Source organism: Mesitornis unicolor, unplaced genomic scaffold (assembly GCF_000695765.1).
Source record: "Mesitornis unicolor isolate BGI_N332 unplaced genomic scaffold, ASM69576v1 scaffold23939, whole genome shotgun sequence".
NCBI classification, from domain to species: domain Eukaryota; kingdom Metazoa; phylum Chordata; class Aves; order Mesitornithiformes; family Mesitornithidae; genus Mesitornis; species Mesitornis unicolor.
In genome coordinates this window covers 18,339-46,077 of record NW_010206873.1, presented here as the reverse complement: position 1 = coordinate 46,077, position 27,739 = coordinate 18,339, and the positions used below count along the sequence as shown (strand labels likewise).

Below are 27,739 nucleotides of genomic sequence, written 5' to 3'. Positions count from 1 at the left end.
TTTCTACCAAATAGAGTTAGTTCTATAGAATCCTCAAAGGGGCTGAAGCTTCATGATGAAAAAACTTCATCAGGCTAATAAAACAACTCTCAAAACTGTCCTGACATCACCCTGCAAAAAGAAAAATTAAATTGCCTTTCTTTGAGACACCACCATCTGTCTGCCAGAAGCATGAGTACTGTATGTAGTAGATGGAGATGCAAAGAGGTACAGCTAAGAGAGCTGAGACTGTGGCTGCACAAACAGCTTTGTGCACTGTCCCGCCCACCATCCCTGGAGAGCCTCCCTCAACATCTCTCTGTGTGCCACTTCCACCCACTGCACTTTCCTGCTGTACGGGGAATTTCCAGGTGGCTGTTCAGATGCAAAACGCTACCGCAATATAGATTATTTTGCACAGTAAGCCCACTCCAGTGGCAACAGCCCACATGGCTGCTTTTTAGAGTCTAGCGTAGCACTGCTAGAAGTATTGCTGGGCTGTAGATTAAGTGTAAATGAATGAAATTCTGAAAAACAAGCTCTAATGTCCCAGAAGATGAGGAAAATTTGCCTGGAGAAGTGCTCTGTTCCCCCACTGCTTCTTCAGTTTCCTTAAGCTTACCATGCATAGCTCATGATGAACAAGTCTCAAATATGTTTCATGTTAAAATTATAACTCAAAGGAAACCTTGGGTAATCCAGTGGGTAATAATGGTGAGTGCCAAACAGTAGACGAGAGGCTGTTGTTTGCCATCAGTGTCCTGTCTGACAACATAGTCCTTAATCACATTTCATCAGAAGCTGCTGTCATCTGTGCACATCTTCCCCTCCGTGCTTGGGCACTCAGCATGCCCTCAGCCCCAGCACACAATGCTGCAGGCTGGCTGTACTCCTAGAAGCCAGCCTGCTCCTACCATGTTGTTCTGCCAGATCCTCCTTGCTCCCTCCAACAATCTCTTCCTACCTTCCTTCCTGACTTCTGCAGCTCTCCCAGAGCTGCTTCATTTTCTTCATTTTATCACCCAAGGCTGAGATCGTGCCCAGCTTTCACAGCATCCTAAACTACATTGCTTCACACAAGCGAGCAGAAGAATGCCATGCATGCCTGAAGTTCAGTCTTTATATTGCATGCCTTGAGAGTACCAAACAAGGAGAACAATGTTTTGATTCGCCCTGAAAAACCTGTAATCATCATGCAAACCAACTCACTGATGCTTTTCCTGGATTCTTGTCCGCTGAGAGATTCAAAGGACATTTAAACTGATCTGTGATTGCTCTTTCCAACAAGCTTTTAGAAATCTTTGGTTTTATGTGAACATCTTTACCTGTTAATTCAAAACTATATGTGTTATTAGTATCACAGAATCATTCAAAACAAAATTCACTTAACCGTATTTCAAGGTGATTTCTTTCCTTCTACAGATTACCTCTGGGTGTGAAGGGGTTAATGCTGTTTTTTGGACAAAGAGATGCATCACTTGGTTTAAGTAACTTTGAACTTCCCAAAATACTGTTTGTTAATAACCATTAAGCCAAATCAAATTAAAAACAATTTTCTATCTGATGCTAATAAAAATTATCTTCACACAATAGCTTGTCACCAAAAAAGACACCAAAGATTTATCAAGTTGGATTGATTCTCTAGCATAAGAAATATCTCATGCATTTGACACTTGCTGTAAAAGAAGCAGCGACTGACACTGGAGATTGCCAAATAGCTGTAAATTAATCAGACTTAAAGACTGCATTTAATAATTTAATCTGTATGAGGGAACTAAGGCCTAGCTCTAGCCATATGAAAAAATATCAGACTCTGTACTTTGAAGGTCCCTGATGGTGGCCTTGAATTGCTTCTAAAATGAATTTGTTGATCAAAAGACCATTTATCGTCCATAGAGGCTGAAGGTTCCTTGTTTATCTGGAGATCCAGTCATTTCTGACTGTTTCAGGGTCTCCCAAAGTTGCAGTGACGGACTTGATGTACAGCAGGGCAGCACTTCTTAGGATCATTCTCTTAATACAAAAGGCTGCCATTTGACAGGAGTCAAAATTTACTAGCTTGTTATCTGAAATGTAAGGCATCTGTGGAGGGTAGAGCAGCCTTGGAAAATTCTAGACGCTCTTTCACACAGAGGAGTAATTTCTGACTGGCTAGTAAAATGTCAGTAATTGCTTTCATTAATACCACTGTCATTGTCTAGATAAACCATTCTGGGGAAGATATACTGCCTGGCTGTTTTGAAAACACTGAATTACACTAGGCAATTATTTTCTCTTCCTCAAACAGAGCAATTCAATCAGTAATAACCCATACTCCCAAAATCCATGGAAGAAATCCGTGAAAAGAACTGCAAGTCTTTCCTTGACTTCAAACAAACCACCACCAATAAACCTGTTCAGCCCTTGCACAACCAGGCACCGTTGCTGATCAGGACATTGAATCCCTATGGCTTTTCATGTATAAAGAGTCCTTACCCCTGAGCCAGGAGCAAAGGACATTTGAGAGTGCGTGCTGTTTGGCTGCTGGTTAATGGAAGATGCGATTCCCTTGAGAGTTTATTCAATAATTGATATATTTTCATTCCCCCAACAGGATTCTGAGAAGATGCAGAGATTTAAGGATGCAATTGCAGCTCAGACTAATTACACTATCCTGGTAAGTAAAACACTGCTTTGTCTGAATAAGCACTAGTTAGTTTTTTTCCAAGAAAAACAAAAAGATTCAATCATTAACTATTTAAGCACCAGAAAATGTAGGCATCTCTAAATAGGAGAGTACCTGCTACGTCATACTTAGGAAAATTTCTAATGACACAAACACCCCCAAACAGCCATATTCAACTAACCTCACCTTAAAAAAAATACTTCCTGCAAAGCAAGCTGACAAAATTCTGCATCAGAGTTTAGTGGCAAGGCCATCACTCTTGGGCATGAGCTCTTTTATCTAGAACTGTCATGGAACATAACACTGTATTCAGCGTATTCACAGGGAATGTGCACCTGTGAAACATTATGATTTGTACCTGTGTCATAATTAGGAGTCTTAGCCACAAATTAGAATTCCACTAAGCTTGGTGTTGTACAAATTAACAATTCAAAAATGGCATCCATCTCAAAGAGCTTGCAATCAAAAGTTAATAAAGCGATTTTTAATAGGTATTGAAATGTTTGCAAGGGAGAACAGCAGCCAGGTGAAATAAGCCTTTACAACATATGCTCTGTGATCAGCATGAAATGCTAGCCATTAAGATAGCCAAGAAAAGTTGCAATGGGGTATTCTAATAGGGTATGACAAGTGGACAACTGAGAGCTTTATCAGGGTGAGAAGTAAGCAAGGCTTAAAAGCAATCAACTTAACTGCTGCGTAACATGAATGAGAAATAAACCTTCAACTGCAAAATCCTGATCTCTCAAATTTACAGGTATTTAGACCCATAAGCTATAATGTCACAGATGAGCTCAAGACACCTGCAACATGTCACAAACTTTTTTTTTTCTCCTAAAACTAACCATTTCTGCATTTTCTTATGTTTCTCTTCCATAGAGGAGAGAAGTCTCTATCTGGGACCTGATCCTCAGACAGACTGGTATTCTGGTGTTCCAAAGTGCCATTGCTAATAAAGGTCATTAACAATGAAGGGATTATTATTGTAAGTTCTCTTTTAAAGACCTGAAATGCAGTGTCTAATAAAAGGAAGAGACACCTTCCAGTGAAGAAATCAGTTCAGTAGCAAATACAACTCATTTTCTGTTGATTAAAAATGAGACAATTCAGCCTGGCTAATGCTCTACATCCCACTGTGCCAAGACAAAGCACAGACTTGCTCTACAAACAACTTACTCAAACCCCTCAGGAAATTAATAAATGTTAATAACCAGCTATGTTGAGTGAATTTGCTACCTATGGTTTTGCCTCAGACCATTACCTAACAAGCCCACATTGCTGATTACTGTTTAAATACTCATAATATTCAAGAAATCATTGGCTTCCAGAGGTGTTTCAAATGTATACTCAGAGCACTGGAGAGGTGAAGTGTTGCTTTTAGGCAGGGTTTGTTCCTAAGACTGTGAAACAAAAGAAGCAGGGAAGAAAAACAGTTTTGTGTTTTAAGCGTTGTGCTGGGAACCCACATCTTAGAGGCCGCAACTCCACATCATCTCTACGGCAGATGCAATTCCTAATTCAGGGCAAGTGCCTCACCTGAACCATCTCAGCTGATCTCACAATGAAACCACACACTGTAGATTACTGGGTCAAACCAATGGAATTTCTGTACAATATATCTTAAAAAAAAATTCTATAAAATCCCTCCTCCAAGTAATTTCAGTTCCAGAAACTGCTATAAAATGTAGCCTCCAGTGTAGCTCATAGGAAAATATTAAAATCACCATCAGAAAATTAATTTATCTTTAAATTTAAAAGAGTCTCCAGGTATTTCTACTCACCAAGCTCCCCTTTCTTTGTCAGAATAGCCAAAGGTAATTGTTGTGCCTTTAAACCATGGGCAAGACTTAAGTACATGGTCTGACTAAGTTGTGTGTAACAGACTGAAATGTAATAGCTTCTAAGAAAAACAAAAAAAAATCTTCATAAAACAAAAAGCAATTTAATGATTTTATTTCCCCTTGTTAGGGCTTACTAGTAGCACTGCTATCTTAAATGTGGAGCTCTAAAATTCAATTTAGCACAGTTTTTTCCTATGCATTGGCTCACAGTTTATTTCGTTATCCTGTCTCGGCCTCTCTTCAGACATGACATTGATCTATGTTGCAAAAATGTCATTGCTAACAGCCTTATAAATCTTGTGCGATAGCAAAATATTTCCTTTGATTATTAAGTCCATTTCCCTCTATGGGAAAGACGACGTAAACATTGCCCTGATGTATGCTCCTTTTTTGCAAGCATCCTTGCTCCATCTGGGCTGATGAACAAATAGCCCCTTTACCAATGGCTGCCTACTCCTTAATGAGCCAAACAGGATTATGCACTCCCGGCCCCCTGTTTCAGGCATTTATTACTGGTTAAAATGATTCTCCTCTTAAGAGGAAAAGCAAACTTGTGCTTTTCACTTTTTTTTTTTTTTTTTAATTCTCCCCTTTAGAAGAAAGCCAAGCTTGTGCACTTCTTTAAATCCTGCTGTCTCTCAGGCTGCTTGTTTCCCTCATTACAAGGGGCCTGTGCCACAGGGATATCAGTTCTGCTCTCAGTGTAGTACAATGTCCCTCGTTCAGCGTTTCCTTCCTACGTGACTTCAGCACGTTACCAGGGGTGAGCTACCACTCAGTCCTCATAATCAATGCTCTCACCAGCTGTAATAAACCTAGACTGAAGGATTTTAAATGCACGTTTCAATCTGAGGCAATTCCTGCATGGCTGGAATAGTTCAGTGCTGTTCTTCAGATGCCAAAATTTTGATATTTGGGATATTTGGGCAGTGAATTAAATTGAGAAGGCATCTGTGTCCCTAATCTCAGTCTTCTCAAGTGGTGGGTTATGCTAGTAGATCTATGATAGATCACTGGGAAATCTGTTATTCTGTGATCACTGTTAAATCTGACATCTACCAGATCTTTGGGTCTAAATTCTATGGAATGACACAAGCTTTACCTGCCAGAGTGAGACACAGGCAGCAAGGCAGTGAAAATTTTTTTCTAATTTGGAGGTGTTTTGGAGCTTCTTATCTTAAAATACAATTAAAACGACACACAGGAAATTCCAAAACACACGTAGAAGTTTCTGGCGTCTCATACGGTCCCCTCAGCAGCTTTGGAAGCCCAGCCCACAATATTCAGCTCTGAGGGCTGACAAACACCCAGAACACCAGATAACGCCAGCACATAATACCCCTCAAGACCGTCTCCTTCCTAACTTTCACATCTTCAAAGCACCATATGAATTTCTAGAGTAATATCTGAACATTACAGGCATTACATCGCTCAAACCAAGTTCATCAGCTCTGACCAGAAAGCAAGGTAGTAACAGCCAAGAAAATGTCTCCATACTCAGTAAAATGCTGGTGTCTTATGTTTTACACAGGCTATTACTGGAATGGCAATAGACAATCATCTGCTAGGGCTCAGAGAGGTGGCACGGGAACACCTCAAGGAACTGCCAGAGATATTTAGGGATGAGACATATTTGACAAGCAATCGATTCATCCTCTCAACCAGCCAGGTAAGTTTCTTCTGTTCAGTGGTCTCACTAAGAAAAGGCTCATATGTGTTCTGCCAGACCTTGTAGCTCATAGGGAGAACGATGTATTTAAACAAACAGGCCCTCCCACCACAAAAAATAAATGCCCACCCATCAAGAAATCTGCAAAATTGTCCATATTTTTAATCCAGTTTTGGTTCAATCTACAAAATCAGCACAGTAAATACTGACCTGAAGCTGACACTTCCCCTGCAACATCCCAAAGCCCTTCCTGGAAATTCTGGATATGCACACAAACTCAGTAAAAGTTGTATGAGGGCTACGTACCACGTATCTTCTCATTCCCTTTCTTCTCATCCTTCCCTTGAGGTGACAGCTCTAGTGGGAACTCTTTACTTTAATGACAGTACAGCCACAAGCCAGACAGGCTGCCACTCTTAAGAAGCAAAAGCCAAGAGGCATAAGAAAATTTTACTCTTAAAAGTAGTTGTGTTTGAAATCCTTGAGAGCCTTCAGTTACTCAGTGTAAGACTGTAACCTCTGCAGGTGTGCATCTGGGATTTACAGATGTCTTAAATATGAGACATTTTAGACATTTACACATTTACAATTATTTGCAAATATACTAAGATACTCTAAGAGTAACATTTCCTACATTTAATGTTCTGAATAAGGAAACATCTTTAAAGCATACAGCCTAAAAATTAAATGTTTCATTGCATATAGTAGCAGTCCTAATGAAAGAAGAAATCTATGTAGGAATTCATTTACTGAAACATTAACCCAACTGCACAAATTGGAACTATGCAACAAAAGAGACTTATAGTATCATGCTACTGCATAAAACCTTAATAAGTAATTTGATCTTGTCATAATGTTTGTAGGCTTTCAGACATGAGTGAATGTAACCAATATACTACTACATAAATTCTCCAAGAAACTATCCATGAGCGAAGAGTGTTTCTGAATAGCTTTATGGCCTTCGGCTGTTGCACAGCAAATTTATCTGACAATTCTATGGCTCTATTAGCAGGACTAATGGCTTGTTCTACACCATTAAGAAGCCAAATGTCATTTGTGAAGGCCCATGTACACAAAGTCTGAAACATATAGATTTCTAACACATCTTTTATTTTCTGCAGTAGGAAGTGTTTCACTCCTGTATTATGCCATGATTAAACCGAGATGTAATAGAAATATAACACCTTGATGCATTAATATAGGTTTTTATACAGCACCACAATTATAAATTATTATTAGAAATGGATAATACTACTTTCTAGAATTGATTACAACCTTCACATTACAAGTTTAACGTAACCTTAAGAAATTAAAAACCTTAGTAATGTTTCATGTGTCATAATGTTATGTATCAGAATTGCATACAGCCTTAAAAATTCCCTATCAGTAACAAAGCTTATAGCTGTTAAAGATCTGTGTAAAGTGAGCAAAGAAATGCACTATATCCACTTCAAATTATACCAGCTTTCAAATGCTGACAAACAGAGCAACAAAATTCTACACTGAAATCAGCTTTTCCCTTCCAAGTGTGAGCTCTAGGTCTGGACTTCTGAAGGAAGTGATATTCTACAACGGGGATTCACCAACATTTGTGCCATCTGTTTGTCTTTTTCCTTATTCCTAACCAACTGATTTCAGGTGCCTTGATTAATCAGAAATCACTCCTTACCTTTTCCCCACAACCAGGTTCCAACTACTACAGAAATGTTCTGCTGCTATGGGCCTGTGGTGCCCAATGGTTACGGCGCATGTTATAACCCTCAGCCAGAGCATATATTATTCTGCATCTCAAGCTTTAAAGACTGTAAAGAAACCTCCTCAGACGTGTTTGCAAAAGCTGTGGAAGAAAGCCTCCTAGAAATGAGAGATCTATGCAGCAAGTGCAACCCTCCTATGGCAAAGCCGCTTGCTGAACAAAAAGCAGCCACACAGCTGCAAAGTGACTGCAAACTCTAAGAGGCTGTGGAATTACTCTCCTGAATCCACCTTATGAAGAACCAATGACATAGTAGTTCAAAGGCAAGATAGTACTAGCAATATATTAGTGTAGAACCAAAATGTCATTTGTTTTACATTGTTGCCAACATTTAAAACCATGTAAGTCCTACATCTACCATCTCTTGTTTGAGAGTCAGCAGAAAAGGTTTGGTCTCACTGGCTGAAATGGAGGAGGAGGTAATATCAGTACATGTTGTACTACCAGTTCTTATCATAACCAACTTAGGCCATTTTGTCACTTAAAAAATTGAGTAAGTTTGCATATGACATAAATTAAATACTAAGGCATACCAACTAATTAACATCCCCTGCAAGTAGTTCTAAAATATTCACATCTACTCCAGTAAGATTGGCATGTAAAGGAAAAAGAAAAAATTTCCCTGTCGGGAACGTTGAGAGTAACACTGTGTCTAATAGGTTGATGCCGTTAAATCTTGAAAATTTGCATGAAGAGTGTTTAGTACCACCATGCTCTTTCCTACATAAGAAAAGCAGATTATTTTTTAAAGTGGCCGCTGTGTATTTCCACAAAGAGAGTTTAGGAAGATTATACTAGTGTTTGCATGTTCCCCCAGCTCAAAAACGTCACAGAAATAATTTAGCCTTTATTCTGGTTTGCACTGGCCTCAAGCACAGTCCCATTCTGAAAGCAGCATATTGGAGATAAGACCTATCACAGAAGATGGAAGAAGAATTTTGTGTGTAACAAATTGACTTAATTATTTCTTTCTATCAGAGAGCAAAATCCAGTCTGACAGAGAGGCAAAGCACAAAGCATAACTGTGAGTCAATCCTACTTAAGATCTTTTTTGTTTGCACAAGAATGAGTTTAGTCCCTGTGACTAGCAGGAGAGTGTGTGCAACCACACAAAAGCAAAGAGCAATAAATAACTGGAATGAAGAGGCAAACTTGCAATATGGGGAAGTCTCCAAGCTAAAGCTATAAATACCAGTTTAAGAGTACTGGTACTCATATCAGCTTTGCATCATCCCACTTGCAAGGGATTTATATTTTGTGTTTTTCAATAGTAGATGTAGGGCATCATATTCTGCACCATACAGTAAATTCAATCAGGAAAATAATATAGTATCTAGTAATTCTCCTATTCTGAGAGTGTTATCCTGAGGGTTTTCTCATCATCTCTTTTATTCCCTACAAATCCTGCTGAGAACTGGTATTTTCAGTTACCTTCTCACAAGCCGAAATACGTCACCTTGCTCAGAGGTGTTCAGTCCTCATTGTTAGAATACAACGTACTCACTGACTAAAGAAACGTACCTACTAACTGCAGCGCAGATCCTTTGCTAGGTTAAGCTGGAGCGCGCTCGGAAGCCTGGCCAAGGACTGCTCAGTTGCCTGTGGAGAAGTGGAGACATTTCCTCTTCCTTTGCAGGCTCAACTATCACGTGCTTAAGCACTCCTAAGCCTAAAAGCAGGAGAACAGATTTATTACAATAAAACAGAAGTGCAGTACTCAGTTTCTAAGAACTCTAGATAAGAATTCACTAATTATATATGTCCATGCTTATTTTACTGCCTCTTTGGAGTTGCATACATGCACTTAAGCAGACTGCTGGATAAAGGCTTTCCACAATCCCGTGTATGAAAGCACAGTGAGCCTGATAATCAACCGGAGCACGTCAGGTATATTGGAGCAAATCAATTGATTTACAGTGATTGAGAGCAGGGCTTATTTTTTTAAAGTTAATGCATTCATTTAAAAATATGTATGTTTCATTACTCCATGAGCTGTAGTTCAAACCAAAGATGAAATCTATTTTTAGATTATATATATAATATTATGGCATAAAAGCTGCTCCCAAGTTAAAATGTAAAGAAACTTAAAAAAAAATAAATCAAGAAAACTGTTAGTAAAAGCAAATATTTACTTAATGAATATACTGTTCACAATATGACTTTAAATTGTTCCTATACTATAATTATGAAAATTACTTTGAAACGTTCCCAGTAATTTTGCTTTGTTCTGTCTCATGTCACTACAAAGGCATTCTGCATAAACGTAGCACTACAATCTCAAGATTCTTTCATAGAATTGTATGTTTAAAATTATAACCATATTTGAAGTGTATAAAAATGCTGTAAATAATTATTCAATTATTTATTAATTTGCTTCTAATGAAGTATATAATTTTATTTTGTGTTCCTAGTTCCATAGATACCAACGTTTATTTACAAATATTACCTGTGTTTTAATTTTGCTTTTTTTGGCTGGAATTTTCGCAGTCAGTCAGACACTGTACTCAACACAGCCACCGAGAATTCAAGCAGAATTTACAACCACACCTGAAGTTTTATACCAATTCATCATTAAGAGCCCCTTAATTGTCTACAGATGCCATAACAGGTGTTTCAGATTCTACAGCACTGGAAAATACTGACATGTGTTTTTACTCTAGGAAGAAACCAGTGACCACCCATAATTCCTATTTATCTAGCTAGCCATTCCGTACTTTTATGTTAGATACTCACTGATCTGGTTTTAGTATTTGGCCTGAATACCTGAAATGAACTCAGTCCCTCTTAAGGAAGGCATTTGCATACATGCTTAACCTTAGCCATTACCCATGCTAAAAGTAGTATCTGCAAAGTACCTGTCTTTGTTCAAGAATCCTCAGACTCGGTTCAGGTATGTTTAAATTTGAGGGTCCTTGGTAAATTACAAGTGGATAAAATTCACAGCACAGGGCATTACACGGGTTTGGCAGCAGGAGCTTCATAAGGGACTGTGCTGCTTCTCAGTTAACAGAATCCCCTGTACCATTCTGCTGTGATCCCATGCTGCATCTATTAAAGATTTCAGGAAATAGGTACTTTTTCTTAGTTATTTATTTAAAATTATTTGTATTATACAAATGAAGTTCTCTTCTGAAGTTTAAAAATACACAATCTGTGCACATGCACTTAAGTAAATCAAACGTGAAGCTTTAAAAGTGTTTCCAACCAGAAGACAATGGAATAGATTGTTCATTATGAAAAGGGAAAAAAATCTTGGTTCACAGAATCAAAGGTTGACAGACTAAGTGTAATTACATTAACGTACCAAGTGGCAACGTTGTAATGAGGCCTCTTGGTGGGACCCGGGACATACAAACCCCCTGCAAGAGAATTTTAAGCAGGTAATTGTTTCACTCTCTCCATAGATGTACACCCACATGCAGGCAGTACCCCATGGGATGTAGAAATTAAAAAGCTGATTTTTGTGAACTTCTGTATTCATGGTGAATAAAAGCAAAAGAAACGCAACTTCAGACCAGTGGTATTTCAAGGGTGTAAGGACCTGACCTGTCTCCTCTGAGTGGTGCGAAAGCCCCTGTGTGATCTGTGATTAAGCAGGACACAGTTAGGACACTACAGCTGAACTTCTGGTGTATGACTTGTAGAAGACATAAAAATATTTTAGTGATACTTTTATTTTTATAAAATAGTATAGATTTATGACAAATGTAAATGTGTATTTATAGCACATTTTGTTTCTGTTATGTTTTGTGCTCTACCAAAATATATCTATCTGTCTATATTAATATATATGGCCTGAAGCATACGGTACCACAAATTCGTCTCTATATATAAAGAGGGAGTTCCGCACTGCAAATAAAAGCTACCAGAGGAACGATTGTGTCGTCTTTTTGTGCCAGACAGCCCCTTGCCCCCCAACCTCCCTCGCCGCGCCGCACGCCGCGGGGGACCCTCTGAGGCGGACCCCACCACCGCCAGCCCCCGCTCCGTGACCGCACGAGCACCTGCAGGGCCTGCGAGGAGCAGGGGAGGGGAGTTGTGTGTGATGCCTCGGAAAGCGCAAACACTTCCATTGTTGATGTTTGCTAAAATAAGCTCGTGTTACGGTGTGTATCGCTTTTTTTTTCTTTTTCGATTACACAACCTCATTACGAACACAGGTGTTTCAGCCAGAAATAAGCTCGTAACAAAGATGAAAACGTTTAAGCTCAAATTTAACCATAAAGCAAAGCAGCTTCTGTTGCCCGCCGCCCACCTATATTTCCCAGCAATTAACATAACACAGATAGCAGGCGCCCTCAGACTCAAGGGGAGCTGTGTGGTGTTTGGGAGCAGAGCTCTCTCCTACCCCTGGCCCTCTCTTACCCAGGCTTCATCCAGGAGCCCTTAGTGAGGAGCTGAGCAGGGCCTGCAGCTCCGAGCGCTGCTGTGGGGCTGGACACGGCCTCACTGCAGACCAAAAAGGAGCCCTGCTGCAGGGTATTAGGGAGTTCTCTAGTGCTGGAGAAGTTCACTATCCATACCTAAAGATGGAGTGATGCATCACCCACAAAAGGTGAAGCTATTTTTTTCCAGTTCATCGTGAATTAAGGAATGGTGTTGTCCGTATATTAGGGAATGAGCAACAACTTTCCTCTGTACTAATGCTTTCCAACTGTAAGAGGATACATAAAAAAAATTTCTGTCTAGCAAAATTTATCTAAGGTCGCAAGATAAATCAAATTGTATGTGTATGATCTAAACGATTCAAATTAGTAAAATTTTGTGATTATAAAGGCTTTAGATCACACAGATGCACCTCAAAAAAAAGAAAGATAATCTCAGTATCAGACAAATCACTATTTGGTTGATACTGGACACTTACAAAGAGCATGAGTTAATGCATTATACAGGCTACTGGCAGCTTATTCACATTCTCTTACTGGGGTTGCTAGGTCATTGCAATCCATCTACCACGGACTGAGAGACACCAGGCCTCAGCCTAAGGAATCTAGTAAGGTTGTTGTTTCTTTTTCTTCACTTAGAGCCAACAGTATAGAGATGTCATCTCTCTCATCCATTTTATAAAAGTGAATTAATTGTCAGAGGCTGCCATTAAAGTTTTGTGGAACGCAGTGAGAGCTGTCAGATGAGGATGACAGAACGGCAGCAGAGGCTGAAAGCATGCTGCTTTATGAACCGGACTCCTTCTTCAGCCATTTTCAGTAGTTTTTCTGTAAGTAGAATTAAGATGCTGCAAACAGTTGTCACAAGTAGCTGCAGTTAGGTTAAACATTTGAGAAACTCTTACAAGTCCTACAGCTACAGTGGAACTGGGACAGAGGAAGCAGTACATCTACCTGCCCAAACAACTGATGTGTGTTGGTCAGTACGCTGGCTCAGCCTGAACACATAGCTGAGAAATACCTGGACAGGTGAGGGAGGCCTTGAATGTTTGACTAGACAGGAATCTGCTTCTGCCTTGCAAAACAAGTCAACAGAATAAGATGAAATTGAAAAAAATTAAATCTTTGGGGGCCAAGGCAGAAGCATGTGGCATTTCTGTGTTGCTGGAATTGTGTTATCAGCCAGTTCACTTATTTCTCCAGTTCTGGTTAATTTACAACACTATACAATGTACCGAAATAAACCTGAAAAGCACCTAATTCATCTCAACAAATATGTGGGTCAAGAGAGGATTTTGTCTGTTCTGGTTTGTTTCTCAGCTTCACAAAATCTCAACTCTTCAACATCCTGAGGAATTACCCTTTCACCAGAAGCGAAATGAATTATGCGTCAATGAACAATTGGGTTATCAAGGTTGTTCACTTATGTTCCAGCTGTTCTATAGCACCATCTTAGCATTTATTGGAGATTTCTTTTGAATTTAGTCTTACTCCATGATACTTACAAATAAATACACTGCATTTCTTACAGCTGCTGTGCCAGTTAATAGCAAATACAAGTACATAATTAATTTTTTGCTTTTTACCACTAGAACCAGAAATGACATAGGGTGGAGGCCTGGTTCAAAGGAAATCCATTAATGTAATAACAGCGAAGCCAGAGATAGGATCTGTGGGGTTTTGTACAGCACTTAACCACATTAACACTGGTTTTTGCTCCCTGCCCTCATAAGTGCTAAAACTTAGATATACTGAGAGTTCACAGGAAACCAAGCAAATACAGAACTGGTCACTGATGCTTCGCCCTTTTCCAGCTGTCCTGCAGGCGGATGGACATCAGCTTATTCTGGAAGAAATATCTGAGTGGAACGCTGTAGAGCAGGTGGTCAGTGGGGAAGAGACTGCATTTCACTGCAACATCACTGACCTGCATTTTGGCAAGTACAGAGCTTTATTCATCGCACTCTCTCACTGAAAGCAGTTACATTTTGAAATGAGTGCTTCCTAAGGCATAAACAGTCTGGTTTCAGTCAACATTAACACTTCTAAGCTCTGAACTCCTTTCTATTTGAGGCAGTTTAAAGGGCACAGTAGGAAGAGAGGATGGTTTGGGAGTTAATGCCATGCTTAGAACAGCACCATTTGGGGCTCTCCTGCATGCACCAGCACACAACTGCCAGAAAACCCACTGATGTTACAGTGCACAAAGGTATTAGGGCATCCTTTTCCTTTCAAAAAAGCAAATACTTTTCTTTACTTGGGCCTTTCTTTGGGTTTTTTTTGCTTCCCCTCCTTGCTTTCCTACCCCTAGCAAAACATAGATAATACCATTTCAGTGCCTCACAAAGAGTATTTTTTATCATATTTTGCTGCAGCTGAGACAAGGAGTTCAGGGTTCAAGTCTTGTCATCTCCTGTTCAAGTGGCTTCCTAAGAAAGGCTGAAAGCCACTGCTTCTCACCTCCCCGCTATTCAACAGCCTCTCTAGGGCTGGGAAAAGGGAGCTTTGGAGGGTAAGCAGAAAACCAAGGCTAATGGTATTTCCAGCACCACATCTTAGAATCATAGAATGGTTTGGGTTGGAAGTGACCATTAAGGGTCATCCAGTCCAACCCCTGCAGTGAGCAGGGACAGTGTTACCAGATCAGGTTGCTCAGAGCCCCATCAGCCTGACCTTGAATATCTCCAGGAATTGGGGCCTCCACCACCTCTCTGGGCAACCTGTTCCAGTGATCTGCCACACTCATGGTGAAGAGCTTCTTCCTAATGTCTAATCTAAATCTACCCTGCCCTAGTTTAAACCCATTGTCCCTTGTCCTATTGCTTCAAGCCCTTGTAAACAGTCCCTCCCCAGCTTTCTTTTAAGCCCCCTTCAGGTACTGGAAGGTCGCTATAAGGTCCCCCCAGAGCCTTCTCTTCTCCAAGCTGAACAACCCCAACTCTCTCAGCCTGTCTTTGTAGGAGAGCTGCTCCAGCTCTTTGATCATCTTCGTCGCACACTCCAGCACTTCAATGTCCTTTTTGTGTTGGGGACTCCAAAGCTGGATGCAGCACTCCAGGTGAGGTCTCACCAGAGCAGAGCAGAGGGGCAGAATCACCTCCCTCGATCTGCTGGCCACACTTCTTGTGATGCAGCCCAGGATGTCATTGGCCTTCTGGGCTGCAAGTGCACATCAGTGGCTCATGTCCAGCTTTTCATCCACCAGCTTGGTTGGTTTCACCTTCCTGCACGGAAGGCAGACAGGCCAGGAACTGGGAGGTTCCAGTTGGAAACTGCTTCCAACAATACACATCATTTTTGTCCCAGTCCTAGACCAATGCTGGACAGTGAACTACCAGCTAATGAGCATTCTGCTGTCTGATCCACCTGCACCGCTGCATTCGCTTTTTGCTCTGTTTCAAGTCCAGATCAAAGCTGAATCAATCTCAGATTATACAGCTAACCAGCATACAGCCAAGCTTCCTCCAAGGACACAGGTGCTAGGATAAGGAGTAGAAGTGTCAGATAAGAATAAATTTACTTGCGTATACTTTGTAAGCCATGTTTTTCTCCTTTAGGAGGTGATGGCAAGTTGATTTCACTTTGTGAAGCAGCCAGGAAAGCAGTGTTACATGCTTACCGATTTACAGGGACACATTCTCTTTTACCTTTGTTTTCTGTCAGACAATTTACTTGCATTACAGAGGTGTTACAAGTATCAGGACACAGTTAGTTCTTTACATTCTATGCCTCTAAAAGAAGCTCTAGATAATCTTACTTGTTACACCCATGTGTCAACCAAATAAGAATATACTGCCTTTTCCATAACCAGTCATTACCACACTGAATATTACAAATTCATATAGATGTGGCTTGCATGTAGTTCTAATAATTTTAATTAAAAGATGAATGAAACTCCTGGATATGTTGCATTCTTTCAACTTTCAGAGTTTCCTATGTCAAAGATAATCATTTCAAAGTCATTAATGGCTGACGATCAACCCATACATATTCATACAGCTGTGCCAGTTCCACTCTTTTGCAAATGTCCCAGAGAACATTCGTGCATCATTCGACACAGCCCAGAGGTGCAGAGAGAAAGAGGCTGGCATAGCCGTAAGGACAGGATCAAACCAACTGGTTGTTACCACAGCTGATATTCCAGGTATCTCAAAAGCCGTGCTGCCTTTTCCTCTCTATTCCACCTACACTCCCACCCTGATAACTTGGGTATGAAGCTTCTTTTTTGCTCCTGATTTGTCAACATATACTCTCAACATCAATTACATTTTAAAACCACTTCAGACTCAGGTAAATTCAGCACTTAGCAAATAATCATATGCCAGAATGCTGGTGCCCTGAGCAATTTTCAGTTTGGCCCATAATTACCTATGAAATAAAGAAGTGGTTAGTCTCTGCACCCTCATGGAGTGGTGTGAACAAAGAAACACAGCTTTTGCTGAGGCTCAGGAGTGCTAGGCTGCAAAGCTGCAGTTTCTAGTGTGGCTGCAGAAGAGACAAGCTGCCCAGCAAAAAAACAAAGACAAATCCTGGCACTCGGGATCTCCAGCCAGCTGTAACCTGCAGGGAGATAGCCACAAATAACCAAACCACATTTATGCGATACTGATGCAACACAAAAGTAGTGTCAAAATAACACTATTACTATGCCAAATACAGTCCTCTTACTGATGACCCACAGATGACAGAGACATTAAAACAGTATTATTTAGTGAGAAAAAAAGTACTCAAAGTTTAGCAAAGCAGAAACTGTATTGTCCCTTTAGAAGACTGAAACACTTTTGCTTTTTACAGCTCTGATATAACAAGATCAGAAAGTGAAAACATTCAGACTGGACCACGTTGAGAAGATCAACACAGCGAAGCTTGGCACAGACAACGAAGGCGCGCTCTGCAGCAGACATTCACACATGCCTGGGTTTCAGCATCTGCCTGGCTCTAGCTCTGCCCCAGACAGCAGTGAGTTGGCTCACACCTTGCTGCGTCCCTGACCTGCACCACAGCCCAGCTCCAGCCTCCAGCCCCAGTGCAGCCCTTGGGCACAGGGAGGTTCTTAAAGGAAAAACACCTCGCCCCACTGCAGTTGTCAACAGGACACCAACACATGGCTTTCTGCTCTGGCAGTAAATTGTTTATTGACCTCTTAGGTAAATACAAATTAACCAGACTAAGTTAGTTTAAATAATGTTAGTTCTGGGCAGAATTTACTTCAAAAAATAGAAGACTAAACTCCCTAAACACATGGAATGCCATGAACATCAATGGAAACGCTCCAGGCAGATGAGTTCACTAGTGTCACTAGGTTATTTCTTCAAATAAAGTTCTAGTTTTGTTGTGTTCAGTGCCCTCTGTAACATCACCCTGAGGACATTTCTGACATACCCCCAAGTTGGAATGACAGCAATTTTGTATGAAGATATGAAGCCTCAATAGATGAAGTTGTTTAGCTGAAATAAATACAAACAAGCTTTGAGGAACACAAGGCTTCAGGTCTGAAAGAGAAGCAGCAAACTTCAAGACAAATATGAGTTGAGAATAACCACTCTGACTTTGCTTTAGAGTAATATTATGACCAAACTGTGAAAGACTAGAGACAAATAAGATTTTTAATATGACAATGAAGTATCTTCTAGTAAGATTAAAAAATTAGTTTCATCAGACATTCTGAACACAGCTGGCTAGAATGCAGAAGGACAGGCCCCGTTACTGTGTTTTTGTTACAGAAAGGAAAAATAAATCCAAATTTGAAGTAGCCCTTTCAGTTTGGTACCCGTTCCCCAGACACTACCTGTGATTAGTTGCCATGGCACTAGCAGGCAGGTGGATACTGGAAAGCACTGGAGTAGCCACTTGGACAAAGGCATTTAATTTTTTTATGTGTGAAATAAGCACTTTTTTCCCCTCAAAATCTCCCTCGTTTTTAAGGGGATTATCTGCCCCACAGATAATCATGGCCATTTGAGAACTGAACTTAGCCTGCAAGTCCTCTCTACAGTGACTTTCATCTGGACTATTGTGATAAAGTCAAATCAGGAGGAAGAAAACAGCAGCAGCAAATTATTCCTGTAGTAACGCCAACTAAATTGCTGTGCAGCTTTTATGGCTTGACTAATTGTCTCATTAAGACGCATTTCTGATCACTGAAATGGATCTCAAGTATTTTTAATCACTGGAAAAACTGTACCACTAAGAGCCTCTCTCCCCCCTATCCCTGGCACCATTTGCAATGGAAAACACACAAAGGCTCCCGTTGATTGGAGCCCCGCTGCTGCACAGTCGGCAGTCAAATGGTACTAATGGCACAATAACACAATATAACTAAAATAGTTTGCCTTTTAAAGTAACAATCTCTTGTAATATGATTAAGCTCTATCAAGCATATTTCCTTATGTTTTGCAAATGGCTCAAAAAAATCTGACGATTTTTCCAGTAATTTCTTCAAAATGGGAGGGAAAATAAAATATCATTATCTATCAAGGAACACATCAACACCACTTGATACATTAAAAAAAAAAAGATGAAAACAGCTGCACCAAGCACGGGCTGCACACCAGCACGGTTGTGTGCCACCCAGTCCACTCCTCCTTGCAGAACACACCTCCAAAGTCTGAGTTCACCAAATTTATGAACTTATATGAATTTATGAACTTATTATGAATTTATGACACTTTATGAAGCACTTAGTTTAGGAGCTGGCTTGCCTCTAGATCTTCACTAAGCATAGAGTGTAGGATCTCTCAGCTCCTAATTTAGGTACTTTTTTGGTGTTTGGTTTCAAACAGAATTAAAAGAGTTGAAGCTTCTTTCTTATATGAGTAGCACATCTCGAAAGGAGCAAGCTGGCATTATCCAACACGCTACTGATGAGCTCTTTACAGCCTCGGCAAACAGCAAGGTTTTACTCTTGGCCATCACTCCCAGTGCTTGCACAAGCCATACATTGCAATAACGCATTTCCCTGTACAGGAGTTGTAGGTGCTTATCCCATACATTACCATGTTACAGACAGCACCCAGCTGATTTTTAAGTAGCTTATTCTCAGAAGCCTAATGCAAAAGTGGCACAGCTATTGCTAGGAGAGAGGTGCACTTCCATGGTGGCCAGCCTGACCAAAAAAACCTGCAAAGGACTAGGAGCTATTTTGTGGAGATGGAAGTGATGCATGGGAGGGAAATCACTCCATAGAAATGCTCAAGAAAAGCTGAAAAGATCTGGTTTATTCTCAGACACGTTCTGCTTGCTTTAAAGTGACTGCACAATAGTATTCAGCAACTTCCAATGTGCGCACTTCTGATCACGTACTTGGAAAAATAAAGCAACATACAGCTGGTAACAGCATGGTTCACCAAAAAGAGTTTACATTTCATTAGAGGAACAAAGTTGAATTATTTTAATAGTTGGGTGGTTTGTGCTTTTTTTTTTAAAAAAACACCACCCATGATTCTAGACATAAATTTCCTTCCTGTTCATTTTGCATATTGATGGTCCAGCAACATGACATTAAACATGGCAGCATTAAGAACTTCCATGCATCGTTTTTATATTTTAAGAGAGAATTTGTGACAGATCACTTTGCAGTCTGTAGGAAATCACTTCTCCATCTCCTTCATCTGAAAAGGAGTTAACAGCTTGGAGTCGCAGAGGTCTGATGTTCCCTAAAACACTTTCCAGTTCTCCAGTTAGCAGTGGTGTACAACCGGCTGTATGGCACTCTACAATTACTGCAGGGAAATGTTTTATTTCAGTAAACTTTTTTTTTCCCAGCTTAAAAGAGACAAGGAAAAATGATACTTCTATTTTTAATAGTTGCTTTAAACTGTCCAGCTTTCTTTTGGTTATTTTAAGGTATTTTTGTTTAAAATATTGAGAACATTACTTATCAATGCCCATACGTGTTATGAGTGAAAAACAGCCCAAGAGAATACATGCAGAATTTTTCTGCTCTGTCAAGGCACATATTTACAAGACCCGTAACTCACCATAGGCTCATTGGAGTGAGAGACAAGATGCATTACTAATTTAAGATGAATTTGAAATGTGGCCATTCACTTGCTACAACTTTCAGTGTTGATCAATTCTGTAAGACAGTGCTGTTGTGCACCCACACACAGGCACTACTCATACACATAAATATTTGCTCACATACAGATGTCTTTGTAAATGCATCCAGGAAGGCATCCACCAAGGTCATATGAAGTACAGCCATAAACATTACAAATTAGTGATCTTTGTCATAGGCTTTGGAGGCATTCTAGGGAACAGAATATGCTACGAAGATCTCTGTTTACTTCCCTTTGGGCTTTGTTACAGAAGCAGGTACCACAAAGTTACAAAGTTCTGCATCAATCTACTGAGCTCATGAGCTGCACAGTGTAATGATACTGTGCTCACTATGACAAAATACAGTTTTATTGATAAGCCTAATGAGGGGTGTGAGAAAGGTCTAAGCAAAAAAAGGAAAAAAAAGGAAGGGGGGGGAAATATCACACTTCATATAGCATGTCCCTTTTTTAATGAATGTAAATATCAGAAGTGATGCTGAAGAGAAGGAAAAATATTAGATTCTTTTCTTGCTGACAGTCCCGGCACAAGCTATTTATGTGCAGTCATATACTGATGTGCATACTCAGATATATTTTCCTGAAGCCTGCAGAGTTTTGTCTAAGCAAGAGCTTCCAAATGTGTGTGTAAATAAATTAAAGAATGTCTGTTTTATAATGAGAAGGGTGGACTGTGGTATAAATATTGCAGAGTATATTAAATAAACATGGTCACATATGACCAGGTATCTATTAAATGAGCACATCACAGGAGAAGTTAATTATCTAAGAGTGTAACAAGGAACCATTTAGAATCACTGGAGAGTAAGTTGCTTTATTTCTGTTTATCTTTCCTTCTGAATAGGCAGTAGGTTATTGCAATGAAAAGTCCCAAAGCAACACAAAGCTTCAGTTCTTCATCAACTCTAAAACAACAGAGTTTTGTCAACAACAGTTTGAAGTTCTGATACACCAAAAATTCTCCTCAAAAGTAATTTTGTGCTAAATATACTGGCACAAAACAGTATTTGAGATATAAAGGTGCAAAACATCTATGGTTTTTTTCATATCATGCTGCTCAGGGGAAGGAAGATGACTTACATGCTACACTTCATGTATATGTATTTCTCTCATATATCGCACCTAAAAAAAAGTATGCAGACTTCCTTAAAACTGATTGTTAGCATCAGAGACTAATATCCCAGAAGTAACATACAACTTTACTATGTTAATAAGATTTTTCTAGACTTGAACAGCTATTTTGTTTCAGTCCACATGCAAAAATGTTAATTCTGATGGAATTTGATATTGCTTGGGCCATGAATTCATAAAGAAAACTGCCTGCTATTCTGCCCATACAACATAATCAACATTGCAAACACTGTTTAGTTACGGATATGTTTGTGCAAACCGCTCTAGCACAAAGACAAACTGATGAAGAAAGATTTAATCACTTAAAATTCTTCAACACAAGACGAAGCCAATCCCTTTAAATTACTTAAGTACTGCTTAAACCCTGCAATTAACATATAGTAATAAATATTTCATCTTTAACAAGCCTTTTGGGAGCAGTTTGTTAAACATTTATTTCTAGACAGGGGGAATTACGTACGATCATTTTATTATGTTCTGTATTAGACAATTTTATTTTATCCACAGCAGTGGAGACAGTCATTTGGGGAAATATGCTCTTTCCTTAAATGTGGGTAAACATACTCTTTCTTCAAATGTGTTCTGCGTTTTACTAATTAAGTTTACCCTTGCAAAGTCCTGGCCAACACACAGCAACAATTCATATTTACTTGACAGCCTCTCCTGTGGAATTGACTTACTACAGACGTGGGAGCTTTACTGGAAGCCCCAACAAGACTACACAAGGCATCACTGCAGAAGTAACCTCACAATCTTGTCACGGTCTTTAGGAGACCAGAGTGAAGAACGGAGGTCTCCTCTATGACACAGCTAAGGCCCAGACAGGGGACACCAGCAGTGCACGTTTAGGTCCCTTCCATCGTTGACCTGTACTCTTTACTACAGGGAGAGATCTGTGAGAGCGCTAAACATCGTTGCTCTCCAACCAAGTCCCTGTGCAGATAGTTGCTTTCTCACTGCAAGGCCAGCTGAGATGTGGTCACTTTAACCCCTGCTAAAACAAACCCATTATACCTATAATGTCTAATGTCCATCCAAGAAAAATAACTGAGAGCCAAGCAGAGCTCTTAGACAGAGCTTCTTCACCTGTGGCAGTCACAGCACACGCTCCCTCCTGAAGGGGGGAGAATATAGAGCTGCCTGGGTATGACATGGGCAGAAAATTTCTCCGTCTCCTTTATGAAAGTATCAGTGAATTCATCCACTATTGAACAGGAAGCAAAGATTTCTGCAACAGAAATTATATTTCAGTGTTTCATGCAGCATCTTCAGTGATGACTACAATTGTTTTCCCCTCTCCATTTGCCATTAATGACTGCATCACTTAAATATCACAAAGGAACCACCTGGTGCACTTATAAATAATTGAAAACTTTGAATAAATCTGTGAAACATTTTCAATCAAAGCTAATAAATCTCTGAAATATTCCTTTTCCCTGAATAATTTTTCCTTTTGTTCTTTTATTCCTTCTGGATGATAAGGCTACATCTTAAGTAATGGCATAAAGAAAAGCACAATCTGAAATAAGAGTTGAGAATTATCTATAATCAGAAGTGGTTTCAACAGCTAAGGAAAAAAAAAGTAAGAACTAGAAAAGAGGCAATATTCTTCTGTTTCCTTCTTGCAAGTATGTTGAATTTCTATTTCAGTCTGCATGCTGTTTCCTGATATCTTACACTGATGATTATGTTCCCACTTAATCTCTGTCCTTGTTCTGCATATACATGAAGAACTTTCAATAAGCATTTTTTAATCAGTAGAGCAGATCAAATCAAGACCCCTACTGCTACAAAATTGGACTTTGCAGAACTACAAAATGACCGAAGGGGACAGAAAAAATACCAAAAACTTTTAGATCAGAGCCAGTGGAAATCTTGAAGGAACGCCTTTTGCCATTTAAAGTTTTATGTTGTAGTTATTCTACTCGGTAACCATGCCCAAGAACAAGGGCAGAAAGATACATGCAGAATTTCTCTTGTGTGCTATAATGGTCCATGTTTTCATCAGCACAGCAAGGTTGTATGGCAGGTACTGATCAAAGCTCCAGGACCTGCAATCTTGTCCACGGGACACAGAGAGCAGGAGGAGCAGTGGTCCAATGTCCATCCCTCCCGGCAGACCTTGCCTGGTGGGGATGACAGCCACAGCTTGCCAAAAAGCAGATCATTCTTCACCTTCCTCCACGGAGAGATAATTTATTTTTGAAGAGTCTTTTTTTGTGGTGGTGGTGATTAGTGGTTTTTTTTTAAAAAAACAACCAACCAACAACATGCATTTCTCTACTGTCTTTCACTCAAAGGTTTCCTCACCTTTTCCAGCCAAACCTTACTGCACACTCAGTATTTTACGTCCTGAGCAGCTTTTACACCAGTCGCCTGCATGAGAAATCTGCGGCCACACTGTGAGTTTTACAACAGGCCTTAAAGTCCTCAGGAGCTCTGAAGAAGTAATCCAAAGGACAGCATTCCCTTCACCCCGAGGGCAGGATGAGGCACCCCTATCCACTTCCCACCAGCCGGGTTTCCTACCTGCCCATAGAAAGCACCAGCAGCAGGAAGCCTGCAGCCCCCTTTCCCTCCTGAGCCTGTCCCAGCACCATCCTCTGCCTCCTTTGACACAGTTAAACTTCGTAACCCCAGTCCTTCCTACTGCAGAAGTGGCAGGCAATGCCCCACAGGGAGACATAGAGACAGGCCAGCTGGGGCCAAATACTGGGTTTTAACCAGTTAACCACAGGCAACCACCCCACACAGGCCAGTCCCATCAGCACAATTAAGTGGTCACCTGTGCTGGGTAACTTGCCTGGCAGGTGCCCTGACAGCCCCCCCATAGCATCCCATAGCCCTGTGGCAACCCAAGGAGTTACCTGTAGAATTAAAACATACTGAATTCACCCAACTGACACACAACACAATAGCAGACTTTCTTCCTCCACCTTTGACCAGACCTGTTAAATTTACCTTTTAACCTACTTTTAGGGACTTTCTGGCTTTACATGATTTTTGAGCGCACCTGTATTTCACATTTTAAACAATGTTCAAAGTCATCTGTGTCACTGGCAGAAAGCTAGGTCAAGCAAAAATAGTCTGTGATACCTGCACAAAGTTAACAGCTGTCAAAAAGACTGATATATATATATAAATATAGATATACACACATACACATGAATATGTGTGTGCGTGTGTGTAGAGCAGACGTTTCCCAGCTTACACTTTGGGATTATTAGCAGCAGTGGTTATTCCCAGCTCTGCGTCAGAGGCAGCAGCTCTGCTGTTTGTGCACCAAGGTAAGAGCTCCTAGAGCTCTAAAGGCAGCAGCCAGAGGGTTCAGCCAAGGGGTTCTTAAAAAGACCAAACCAAAACCAAGAACCACCCACCCCCCAACACACACACCATTATCTACTCAGTTCAAACAATACACACACACTGCTCTTTCTTGGCCAGTCTCATACACTAATTTTTACCTCCCAGAACAAGCAGAATTGGTCCCTTTCTGGGGAACAGGTTACTTCTCTGCTCTAGCAGACTGATTCCAACCAGACAACCGGTAGAGCAAGGTTTCCACCAAGCACACCCTGCTGTTAGCACAGCTCATCAGGTAGCTATAATAATTCTGTGGCAAACAGAAGCTGTTTGTCTCAGCAAGTCGTTTGCTGTTCTGGGCATGCATGACGTGATATCTCACCTGCAAATACGATGAAGTCAATTGATTCTCTCATTTCCTGTTTCTTCTGACTGAGTTACACAGCTGTGATGTGAATTTCAGTGCAGGCTACTTGCAGAAGAGGCTTATCTAACACTTCAGTCATTTTCAAACGCTCTACAAAGATTAATTAATTGCTATTTAGTATGGCAAAAGTATTTAATTTGTCAGCTAGTTCTAACAAAGTATTTGTTTTCTGCGATATCGGAGATTAAAGCTGCCATTATGGAAACATGCATTCACTGCTGAGAATGTACTTATTCGACGTGCATCTATTTAACTCTGTAAGAGTTCTTCATTTAAGGGGCCTTGTTGAAGTAAAGCAGTAGAATTCTGCAAGTAAGTTTAATCTATGCACTTAGAAATTTACAATGCTTTAGTAGCTTTTAAACATTTACTATCTGAAAGTGCAGACAACAGGAACAGTAATTCAACAGAAACATACGTTGAGCCAACATGTTTAGAGAAATGAATTCCAGTGTTTAGAAATTAGAGATATTAATTCCAGTCTAGTTCCAGTATTTTAAAAATTCTGCTTGAAATAGAAATGTGTTTGCTTATTACTTTAAAAAATTAGAATAAAACAAAATACTCTAATATAACCTCAGTGCTATTCCTACTTATAACCCAATGGTTTTGAAGAATTATCTTCTTCTAGTTCAAATGCTGCCTCCCTCACTGCTGCTATATTTAAATAAACCAGTACTGAGGAAACAAACAGAAAAACAAAAAATGAGCTGCCCTAGCACTCCTACAAATAGGATGTTAATGCCAGCACTGAAAGGAGAAACTGTCAAAAAGAACAGCCATAACAGAGAATTTCAGTCTTACATATTTTTATTTTGTTGGGTTTTTTTACATTCTTTGATGGAATTTTTATGCAGCTATTATACCATAATCTATTATACACAATGGAAATGGAAACCTGTCATTTACCACTTGCATTTCTATGTTAATTTTGTTTTCTACTTCTGCATATGCTGTGGCATAAGTGCATTTATCATATTTCATGCAGCACTGACCTGCCTTATGCAAACTGAGAACACAACAAATGATGCCAGCAGTATTTAGCTGCACTCAATTCTTGCCACAGAAACAAGCATTCATAAAAACATTAAAATACTTTGGGTGATGGTTACTGCTTATCAGCTTAATGTTTTGAGCTATAGAAGTGGACAGGAGATCATCTCTGCTGCTGTCAACTGCAGTACTTTCCAAGTTCATTAGGTCTCAAAAGAGCGAATTGGCTTCAGTGCCACAACGAGAGAAAAAGCTCAGGGCAATCAGCCTGATTTAAAAGGATGCTACTGAGTTTCATGAACACCAGACTACGTCTGGTTCTGGGTCCCATGGTAAATACCTTACCACATCAATCTTATGCTTTGAAAGAAGAATTATTTTTTTTCCATCATGTTGTCTCCAGACCAAATACAGGGACAGCATAAGGCACACACCCCATTCTGGTAACCGCCCTGGACAAGTAGTACCTGACCATAGCTGAAAGTTTTTAACACAGCTTTTTTTTTTATGAGACAAGGAGCTTTCCAGCATCACCTGACTCTGAATCCGGCATAAACTGTCAAGCCTTATCATGTCACAGCCAATACAGCAGCAGTAGGGTAAAACTTACTGCCAAGAACACAAGTATGTCCCAGGAGCGCACTCAGGACAGGGAATTGGAGAAGGGGGCGAAGTCTCATCCATGTTTTCCAGTCACTTGTTATGATGTATCAAAGCGCTTGCTGAGCAGATCTAGCAAAACCCTCCAGGCACTGCAGGAACGCAGGGTCCCTGTGCAGGCAGTTACTGCTTCCTGCTTCAACACAGCCATGGCCATTCTGCTGCCTCCTACTACACCCCTTGCTCTGTTAATTGAGCAGATCCCTCTGCCAGCCAGCAGAAAGTAAAGAAGTCTCCTGCTGCTACACAGTCCAGTGCTGCAGAAACCTGCAGACACAAGGCTGACCCATGTTCTCCTGGGGCAGAGGGAACAGGACTTCTGACACCACTAATTCTTATATTGAGAAAGGAGGGGAAATCTGTGCCTACCTGCCTTCTAGCACTGTGGAAGAAGCACAAGTAGCGCCTCCCCGGAAGCCAAGCACTATCTCCCAAGAAGAGAAACAACCCCTGCTGTTCTCTCCTCTCCAGCACCTGCTGTACATCAGCCACCTTACACAGAGCCAGCTCTTAGGGGCAGTTCACTTTTATATCCATACTGAAGGTACATGGCAACTGATATCCTAATTGACAAGTAAACATAAGGGACACAAAATTCAATTACTACTTGTTCAAAGCCACGGCATGTGCCTTTGCTCAATCATCAACTGTTGCTTGCCCACCTTCCTCTTAACACAAAATAAAGGTGACTAAATCAGAAACTGTCACTTCAGAGTTGAATTAATATCAGCGAGGAGATGTGAGGCAGGGGTTAGCACTGGACAAAGCAGAGAACCCACTACTTGCTGCACAGACACAAATTTCTCATCTAAACACAATCTTTTTATGGGTGCTACCCAAGTCAAAGAAAACCAGATCCTAGTGGTTTGG

General features: G+C 40.3%; 2 protein-coding genes across 2 annotated transcripts in view; both read left to right on the top strand.

Annotated features, from left to right (window-relative positions):
* Window positions 1-8,402, top strand: part of CHAT (choline O-acetyltransferase) — a 28,957-nt gene extending 20,555 nt beyond the window's left edge. The window contains exons 12-14 of the mRNA XM_010191943.1: window positions 2,573-2,635; window positions 6,017-6,154; window positions 7,841-8,402. Of these exons, the coding sequence (XP_010190245.1) occupies window positions 2,573-2,635; window positions 6,017-6,154; window positions 7,841-8,110 (471 nt within the window). The 3' untranslated portion in view covers window positions 8,111-8,402. The remainder of the gene's footprint in view (window positions 1-2,572; window positions 2,636-6,016; window positions 6,155-7,840) is intronic.
* A 5,688-nt stretch (window positions 8,403-14,090) lies between these two features.
* Window positions 14,091-16,007, top strand: LOC104546530 (chromosome unknown open reading frame, human C10orf53). Its single transcript, XM_010191945.1, has 2 exons — window positions 14,091-14,232; window positions 15,853-16,007. The coding sequence occupies exons 1-2, from the start codon at window positions 14,091-14,093 to the stop codon at window positions 16,005-16,007; spliced, it is 297 nt and encodes a 98-aa protein (XP_010190247.1).
* The last annotated feature ends 11,732 nt before the right edge of the window (window positions 16,008-27,739 follow it).

Bases quoted from the DNA above. Each gene is read 5' to 3' on its own strand.
- LOC104546530 (XM_010191945.1), top strand. From the start codon at position 14,091: ATGCTTCGCCCTTTTCCAGCTGTCCTGCAGGCGGATGGACATCAGCTT. The intron at 14,233-15,852 runs GCAAGTACAGAG...TTTCTCCTTTAG, and splicing joins CATCACTGACCTGCATTTTG to GAGGTGATGGCAAGTTGATT.